Source organism: Onychostoma macrolepis, chromosome 06 (genome assembly GCF_012432095.1).
Source record: "Onychostoma macrolepis isolate SWU-2019 chromosome 06, ASM1243209v1, whole genome shotgun sequence".
NCBI lineage: Eukaryota > Metazoa > Chordata > Actinopteri > Cypriniformes > Cyprinidae > Onychostoma > Onychostoma macrolepis.
In genome coordinates this window covers 23,319,828-23,329,302 of record NC_081160.1, presented here as the reverse complement: position 1 = coordinate 23,329,302, position 9,475 = coordinate 23,319,828, and the positions used below count along the sequence as shown (strand labels likewise).

The 9,475-nt window shown below is 36.7% G+C and overlaps 1 protein-coding gene across 1 annotated transcript in view; it reads right to left on the bottom strand.

Moving 5' to 3' along the window:
- Positions 1 to 1,236: 1,236 nt before the first annotated feature.
- The window catches only part of c1ql4b (complement component 1, q subcomponent-like 4b), a 30,619-nt gene continuing 22,380 nt past the window's right edge, over positions 1,237 to 9,475 (bottom strand). The window contains 1 exon segment of the mRNA XM_058778687.1: positions 1,237 to 2,775. Coding sequence (XP_058634670.1) covers positions 2,596 to 2,775 — 180 coding nt within the window. The 3' untranslated portion in view covers positions 1,237 to 2,595.

The window sequence follows — 9,475 nt, the reverse complement described above, 5'->3', positions numbered from 1 at the left end:
CATCAGCCCATGAATGTATAACTCACGGCGTTGTTAAACTGGATGCACTTCAGCATCCCAAACTCTTCAAGTTCAAGTCTAGTTTTTGCAGCAAATAGCAATACCTAAAAGTATCCAATAGGTGGAGCTGTTGTCTAAAGTAAAGTGTTGTCAAAGCTGCGTCAGCTTAGGGCTAGTTTTTCGGTCACTATAAACGTGGCCTAATGTAAAAATCTTATGTTCTGCCCGTTCAATGGGCAGTAATGCTTAACATGCTTAAGTATCAATATGATTTCTCGTAACTTTTCTTAAACTTATGTGCACTTAGTAACAATTGCTGCATTGTCATGCTTACTGTATGATAACATACAGACATTAATAAACATCTATCTATCTATCTATCTATCTATCTATCTATCTATCTATCTATCTATCTATCTATCTATCTATCTATGTCTGTCTGTCTTAAAAGCTGCACATTGTACAAAAGTATGGAATTTTCATGTTTATGTCTATTTAGAGGATGTGTTTGTGAGAATCTTTCATCCTTCAGTGTTTTCTCAAATGACATCTTAAAGTCTGATGGCCTTGCGTACATGAGAAATTCGAGTTGTAAAGACCTGCAATGTCAGTGTAGATTGACAAATAGTGAAACTTTCTCCTTCCTAACCTTGTTTCTGTCAGAGTTATCATACTTTTATAGAATGTTGGTGTTGCTGTCTAGCCAATCTCTTTGACCTTTTTACTATTGTCCTTCAAAGGATGCTCAGCCATCTATCTCCCCTCATTACCAAGGAAATGTCTGCGTCTTGTTTGTGTGTGTGAGGCACAGTGAATAGTAATCAACACTGTCAATGGCTTCCTGACTAATTAGTAGTGTGTTTGAGAAAAGCATAGAGTGTGTTTGTTTTTTGTTAACAGCTAGTTTTGCTCTTGATTTCAGTCTATTTGAACTGTTTTTCTACCTTACATGTTCTTTTTATGGGAGTTCTGTAGCTCAGTTTCATATTGAGGGAGGCATGTGTTGAATATATGTTGGTTAGTTATTGCCTGGACCTCATGCCTTCAGGCTGTTCAAATACACACACTTAACCAAAATAAACCACTCAGAATATTAAATGTTCAGCTTTAATTAAAAATGGAAGGAAAGTTGAAAGAAAGATGGACGTGAACGTGTTTATTTTTATTTTTTTATTTACAGCATGTAGTCTTTCACATGCCAGAATAAATGTCTATAATAATGATTAATTACACAACCGCAAGGCTTTACAACAGCAATCAATCTACAAGTCAAATATTTAGAAGCAAATTTTCTTACACTTTATATTAATATGGACACACATGTGAATCACATACATTGCTGACACACACACACACACACACACACACGCACGCACACACACACACACACACACACACATAGAAACTGGATGTTTTCAGATTACAGATGGATCAGGTCACTTTAAATGTTTAGTCCACTAACCGATCCTAAATAATGTTTGTGGCATTATACAGAGAGGTTGATTTATAATTATCATTTATAATTTCACAAGAGTCTCAACATTCCTCCAGTATAAACACTGTGTACATACTTAGTAGACATAAAGGCTAAAACATACAGTTTCCATGCCATGAAATGCATACAGCCTTTTCCAAGTTATGCACACACATACATATGGTGCAGAGGGAGAATGGTGATCTAGTAAAATGCAACAAGATAATTCTGGGTAATCCTTAAAGGTAGTTTTCTTTTTAGCCTAATGGACGAGCTTTGCACACAACATACTGTAATGGTGTAAACTGGAAAAACAAAACTGACACTGTGATTCAGGGAATTTACATTAAAAATATCAACTAAATAAACATTCTGTTCACCATTGGTGGGCTCAAAAAAAAAAAAAAAAAAAAAAGACCCGGCCTACATGTTTCTCAAGGTAATTGCCTTAAAAGTAGCAAATACACCATGATCAGACCAAGATGACAGTTAGCAATACAAGTCAATACAAATACTTTAACTTGATTAAAGTCAACATGAAATCAAATTTGAATAAATTATATTTACTTTGTTAATTCACAATTATGGTGTTATTGTGATAAATTAATCTGTGTACATTATTCCAAAGAAAAAATGATGTAGTTTGTCTATATAATCTTTCTTTCAAAACATACAAATTTGCTTCACCTCCAAAATAAGCTTAGTAAGTTGTCTTTTCTTATCAAGAACCATTTTTTTGTAGTATATGTTTCATGATTTAGTTACACTTAATTTTTTTTTTAATTAGTATTTTTTCTTTTTCAAGCTGTTAAGATTTGTTTTCAGAGAAATGTTTGTTGTCTAAATACTTTGGCAGATTTTTTTCTCTTTAATTTAAATTTATTGGATGCTTATGCTTAAAACTAAAATTTTTATGGAAGTAGACAAAATTTAGATGCCGTTGACTTTGTCACTATAATCAGAAAGTATCAGTTTGGAAGTTAATTTTACAGTTTTTTCCTCCCTTGAGGTTATATCATGTTGTACCGCTTGTATCAGATGTTGTTGTCTATCAATCGGCCTGATGTGATGGTTTTAAATATGTAATAATATATTTATATTTTTGTATGTTTCTGTGTTTGTTAGTCAGGGTAGATGAGAAAGCCGCTGAATGTGCTGTATTTGTTGGTGTTTCCTCCATGCACTTTTCCGCCATCCAGCTGCACGCAGACTTCATCTCCCACGTCTAAATGCAGGATCACACTGTTAGAGGCGTAGTCATAATTCTGATCTGCATCCTGAGCAATTGCACTGGCCCTCACCTGTGAGAGGGAATGAGCGAGAAAAATGGTTTTAATGTTGGTTAAAAGGAAGAACAATTCAGTATAATTAGGGGGAGAAGGAGAAGAGAACAGTTTGAATTCTTTTAAATATCAAATCTGTCTGCTTCTGCCCATTGTCAGTATGCAGATGCCTTTAAATCCTTTAACCTCACTGGAACATGGCAATCTTTCTCTCTCTAACAAACAGTCTTTCCTTCATGTCTTATGATTTCTCATCTCTTCCCTTAGTAGGCTGTGGGATACACAGAACAGAGCGAGAACAAAAGACCAAGACAGACCAAGGTCCGAGGGAATAAAGCTTATTGATCTGTATGTGTGTGGTGTGTAATTCATTGGGAAAGGCTGTTAAACACAACAATGTACCACTGTAACAACAATGTAAAAATGTACAAATTTGTTAAATTGTTGAACTCATATAATACCATTTCTTTTGCATATATCAAGCTTTAGTGATATTAATTACTTATAGTTATACCAACCAGGCTATTTGAAGAAAAAAAAAAAAAACACTCAGGTGGTGCAAGATAAAGAAAAAAAAAAAAAAAAAAAGGATTTAATTATGTTTTTGAACATCAGCATTAAAATAAACACATCTGTCTTGAACAATTCAGGTCAAAACACTGATTAATGTCTATACAGCTTCACCCAAAGCCTAATTTTTTCACTGCTTATTAATGCATGATCTAATAGTATGTAAGAATCAAAGCATAATTAATGCTTCCAGTCCTGTGTATAATTAATGAATATAACTCAGATTTATTTAATTCTCACTGCTTACCATCCAAGGTCTGCTACCATCAAATAATCTATCAAATATTTATCTTTTTTTTTAAATCTACATTACCCATAATACACTTTATGTAGCCTACTTTTAAAGAATAATGTTTCCCAAATGTATTTCAGTCGCATCTCCAAGTGATCGACATTTTCTTGAGTTGTGCTTAATTCTTCTCACATCTACTCATTAATTATCCCTGTCTTCCCCTCATCTTTCTTTTCCCAGCAGCTCTTCCCCCGTATCTGTTCATTCCTTGCACCATCTATCCATCTTTTTCTGCTGGAATCGTAATAAAATGCAGGTCACGCGCGTCTCCACTGCGCGTCTCGTGTTGGCGCGTGTCCCTGTCCAGTCTAAATCGGATTGATTAACGGCGCGAGGTGGCAGCTCCCGCGGGAGGCCTGGGGCTGCGTCGGGGCCTCGCTGGCTCGGTAATTGCCCGGCGCAGTGGCTCGGCTGTTGCTCCTAATGGGGCCCACTCCTCAATAACTCCACTGTATCACAATAAACGGAGCCTCGTACCGACCACCGGTCAAATGGAGTCACCAAGTATTAACTGTGTGTGTGTGTGTGTGTGTGTGAAAGAAATAGAGAGACTTAGCTAGCATGAGCATTGTGTTTCCCCCCCAGTGATTTCAACGACCCGTTATCAGATTAAATAGCAGGTCTTCGGTTTAAACTATACAGACAGTTTCTGACAGAAACAGCGTGATGTTAATGCAAACATATTCGTTAAATAAATTCAAGAACCAAATAGCCTACGCTCAGAAAAACATCCAGTTGTCAGAAGTGGAAATAATACACAGAAATGCACACAAATTATTGGTGGTGAACCTAATTTATTTTATTAGGTTGTAGACATAATTTGTTTTATTTGACTTTTATGAAAGCCAATAAAATAAACTACACATGGCACAGGGCTTTCTGCTATTTTTAAATTTATTATTATTATTTTTTTCAAGAGTATATTTATTTTAAAATTATGTTACTTTGGATTTTATTTGTTTGGCAATCCATAAAAAATTATTCCTGTGAAAAAGATCTGTGGACTTCAGCTGTGCTGTACATAACATTCCTAAAGTTTAACGAAGAAGTAAATTTCTTATCATCAAATAAAAAAGAAAATACTTTTTTTTTTTAGAATGTCAGTCCTCTTGCATACACAGAGGACATATAGCTTTACAACAGTCTGTAACCTCAAAATATATCATGTTCTCCATTGCTAAAGGTTACCACTGTGATTTATGAATGAACCATTTATCTCCTGTAATTTTGTATTTATACAAATCCCCTGTTTCTGAGTAACATTTAAGAGGCTAATTGGTTATATGCAGGGCTCCCAGTATGACTGATGTTACTTGAAGTAGCGCTTCACTTATCTGATGCAAGTACTTTTAATTTTACAAATATGTATTGGTCAGAAACAAGCTTGGAAGGAAAGAAAAGGGAACTGAGAAAGATCAGTTTTGTGACATCATAAAATATAGGATATAAAAAAGCCATGTAATGTTAACCTTCTTTCATTTCTATATTTTATAAATCCTCTCTCTCTTTCATTTTCTCTCTTTTCGATCTTTGTTGAATTGCAGAGTGAGCAAAGGTGGACAGTGAGAGCAACCTACATCAATCAGAAAAAACAAGAATGAATATGCCAAATTTGGCACAAATATTTTAAACAAATTTACCAGTATTTTCATAATGGCAGCATACCATAATCCTTCCTTGCTGTCAGTCTCTTTTTACAGTCCCTCCTCAAGGTTAAAGACTCCAGGTGTGTGTTTCAATTCTCAGTGTGTCCTTTAACTGGTAAAATGACTATACTTGAGAACTACATTTATACTACACTATACTACACTTAGCCTTGCATGTTGCAGGTTTTGTACAGTATGTTCTCTCCTGAATGGGCCTCCTCACAAACACTGACGTAATCTCAGAGTTTTTATTAGATCGACCTTTTATCGACCTTTTGTCTATGCAAAGGGCAGTGAAAGCACAGGAAATGAGAGCTACTGTAGAGATACAAAAGAAGAAAACAATATGCAGAGAAAGTGCAGATGCGTAAACAGGGAAAAGGGGTGAACAAGTATCTACTGCAACAGCTGCAAAAACCTGTCAAGGTACTGTGGGATTACCTCATTAACTATATTAATTAATTAATTGGAGGATGTAAACTCATTAGCTGCTGTGTAATTGACAGGATGTTCGAGGCTTTTCTAACAACTTCTCTGCATCACACCTTAATTAGTGCCACGTTACTCTGACGAGACCGTGGAGAGGGAGAGATTTTCAAAAGAGACGGGGAGGTGAAGTGCTAAAGCTGAACCCAAAGTAAAAGCTAGTCGTACAGTGGGATGAGAAGAGACATGTTTACATAGCCAAGAATCAATTACTGAATTAATTAATCGAATTTGTAATGAGAAACAAATTGGCTGGGTATTCTACTTGAGTGACATTAATTTGTGGACGTTGCGCTCCCTGCTGCACCCCTCATGATGCTGTTTTCGTTTCTTATTCAGCCCCATGCAATCTATCCCTGCCACGAGGAGCCAAACTTCAACTAATAAGTGGCATTTTACAAATACATTAATATTCAGAGTTCTCTAAAAATAAAACTAAGTGCCACAATCTCGCTGCAGTTACAGGCCGCAAATGTTGGCCTGTCTCAAAATGTGTTGGGAATCTACTTGTATTGGATAGAAGATCATAGACTATGTTTATGGTATCAGCTTGTGCAAATCTATGACCTGCAATGAGGTCAGCAGTCCTTTCTCGTTCTGTCTCTCACTTACACATGCGCTCACACTTTCTGTCGTTTTGCTCATCTATCTTACTTACACTGATCTGATGCTGTCTGTGTCTCTGGCCTCGCAGTAACACTTTCTCCCGACCTCTCTGTCGGCTCTCCTCTGATTAGCCATCCATCTTCCTCTCCTCCGTTCATCTCTCTATCATCCCACACCATTTTGCCGCCTCCCTTCGCACACCCTGCTCATCTGGGTGGGCTCACACTTTCAGGTTTCGCCTTTGCCTTTTTCATTTTAGAAAAGCTAGAATAAATATAGCGTAAATATTATTTTACAGTGGCATGGGCAGGTTTTCCAACAGCTTCTATTTCAATATGAAAAGTCTTTCATCATTTACTCACCCACCTCATATTAAAATCCTGTGTGGTTATTTCCTTGGAAGAAAAAAGAAGACGGAACTGTTTGTGTCAATACATTAAAAGTCAATGGGGTCCAAAACAACATCGGACTCAACTGAGTGTCAATTGTGTGGACAAAAACACTTCAAAATGTCTTCTTTGGTGTTCCACAGACAAAAAGTTTGTAATGACATAAGGGTGAGTAAATGATGACAGAAATGTCATTTTTGGGTGAACTATCCCTTTAAGAGTGAATCCAAACTCATGTTGGCGCGGTATGTTTGTGAGAATGCTTTGAGAAGACCTTGAGATGGGTTAAATAATTTAGCTAAGGGGAGAGATAATTAATGAGAGCAGAGATAGACATTTGGCAGAGTGTGGCTCTGTGTGTGTGTTTGTGTGTGGCCCAGGTGGAAAAGAGGGAATCTCATCTTAAAGACATGAATGATTTAACACAAGAGGAGATCACTGGAATGACAATAAATGCAGTACAGCATGCCATACACTGCCTAAGCTCACTCTCCTCATCTTCTCACTTTCCGCATCTCGTCCTCCAGTTAATGCAGGCTGTGTTGAATCCCGAGCAGTCTGGATTTGGCCTGCAGCGCATGAGCTATTGTATATTCAGCAATAACATGTTTTTAGTATATGAGTAGCAGAGACATGCTGCTCCTCTATGAGACAAACCGAGTAACAGCATTCAGTATTGTATTAATATTGCGATTACTCATCAAGTCAATTCAGGTAACTTTTGATCTGATATTACAGTCAAAAAGTGTCACAATTTGCCCTTAAACTAAATTCAAAAAGTGACATTGTGTAGCAGTTTCTCAAATGAGATTTCAAAATGATTTTTCATTGTTTATTCAATGTATTTTGGTTCACTGTGTCATATTCTAATATTAATATAATATTTTTGACATTTTACCACTTTGAACAAACACTAGTTTGATGTGTGTTTTTCCTCAAATTTTTTAAAGGATAAATTCACTGGTGAAATTGAAATGCAAATCCACTGCATGAGTTTGGCTCCGCATGCAGAGCTTGTGCATTTGAATCAATAATTTTAGCTGAGAAGGTTCATATAACTAGTTCCACCACTAGTATTTCACAGATACACTTTTTGGATCCCAAAGCTGTGGATTCACTACAATCAGTTTCTTTTGTGCTGGATCATGTATGATGAACAGACAAAGGGCATTAATGGCAGGTGTTATGTCATGTTAATGGAAGTGTGATGAAGGGAAGCTGACAGGTTGCTACAGACTCATTAAAGGGTTTTCATCACTTCCTGTCAGATATATCTGTCACAAAGGGCCAAAAGCTCCAGGAATCTGTGTGTGTGTGAGAGAAAGACAGAGACACAGTGTGTATGTAAACACATGTTGCCAAGGGAATTTTTATATCTCTTTGGATAATCCCCACTTTCTGTTCCACTACTAAAAATCAAAACTGAGCGGTTGAGTTGAGAGCGCCTGAATCCCAGATCCGTGTCATGTTTCACCAGATGGAGAGGTTTTTTCTCTCTTTACTTTTTTCATTTATTCTAAATCCACGGGTCCTGTGAGGACTGTCTCCAGCTGTTGCATTTCGTTCCACTCCAGAGAGAGTCAAAGAGAGAGCGTTTGCTTGTTTGTGTTTGTTACAAATGTCCTTTTTTCATCAGAAACTGATTACCTCTTGCTATTTCTGACTTAAAAAAAAATAAAAATGGTTTATTCTGTTAAAATGGACTGTATAAATCACATTTGAACACATTTGCTATACTCTTCATAAGTCGTCATTGTCTTCTCTCTCTCTCTTTATATATGTTCGCATTGCCTATTTTTTCCCACTGTAGGTATCTACAGCAAGGCTTCAGGTGATAGGCTGAGAAAATGACTGCTGAATAATTGAGAAGCTGCCTTACTGGATCCTATTTGAATGTTAAATGTATTCCTTAATCCTGCCGGTGAATCTAATATTTGTTTGATATTTCAGTCAAATCACACTCTTGTTTTTTACAGTTCATTCACGTCTGACTTTGTCTAGTTAAAATACCTCTGAAAACTTAGTTAGCAACTCTTCCATTGCACAGAGTGAATCCAAAGTCTTCACCAGGAATGTGCAAAACTAAGAGTTGAATTGGCTGTCTTTCAATTTATGAGTTGGAATTTGAATTTAATTGGGCACAGCCCACAAGAACTCAAATTGGAATGACAGGAAAAGGAATTTACTGGATAGTAATTCAACACAGGGATTCTGGGAAATTAAGTCTACTTTTACCATTGTCCACAAAATATATAATATAATTTAAAGCTGCAGTCCATAAGTTTTGCCTCTTTGTCGCCATCTCTGTTTGAAAACCTGGAATTGCAGCTCTGTGCGGAATTATCTTCCGTGTGCGGGGTTGTGATCCGGTGTTCCGGCAGGGCTCCAGCGCGGATGAATCTAATGTTTTGAGGTGAATGTGTGGCAGTCAGTCACCGCACCAGTGTGGATACTGTACTCAGGAATCACAGATTCTAGCCTACGTCTTGGAATATATGACCCAAATAAGAATTTTCACCATATATTGCCATCTGAACAAGTTCTGACCAACTGAGGAAAAGAGAATTACAATAAATTGCGCTACCAATGGTAATTAAATCAGTTAATAAAGATCAGTTAGCTCATATCACATCTAATATCACATCATATCACCGTGCAAATTATTATTGTTACTTTATTCTCAAATTATTAATGTTAACAACATCAGCACTGCGTGACAATGAGTATAG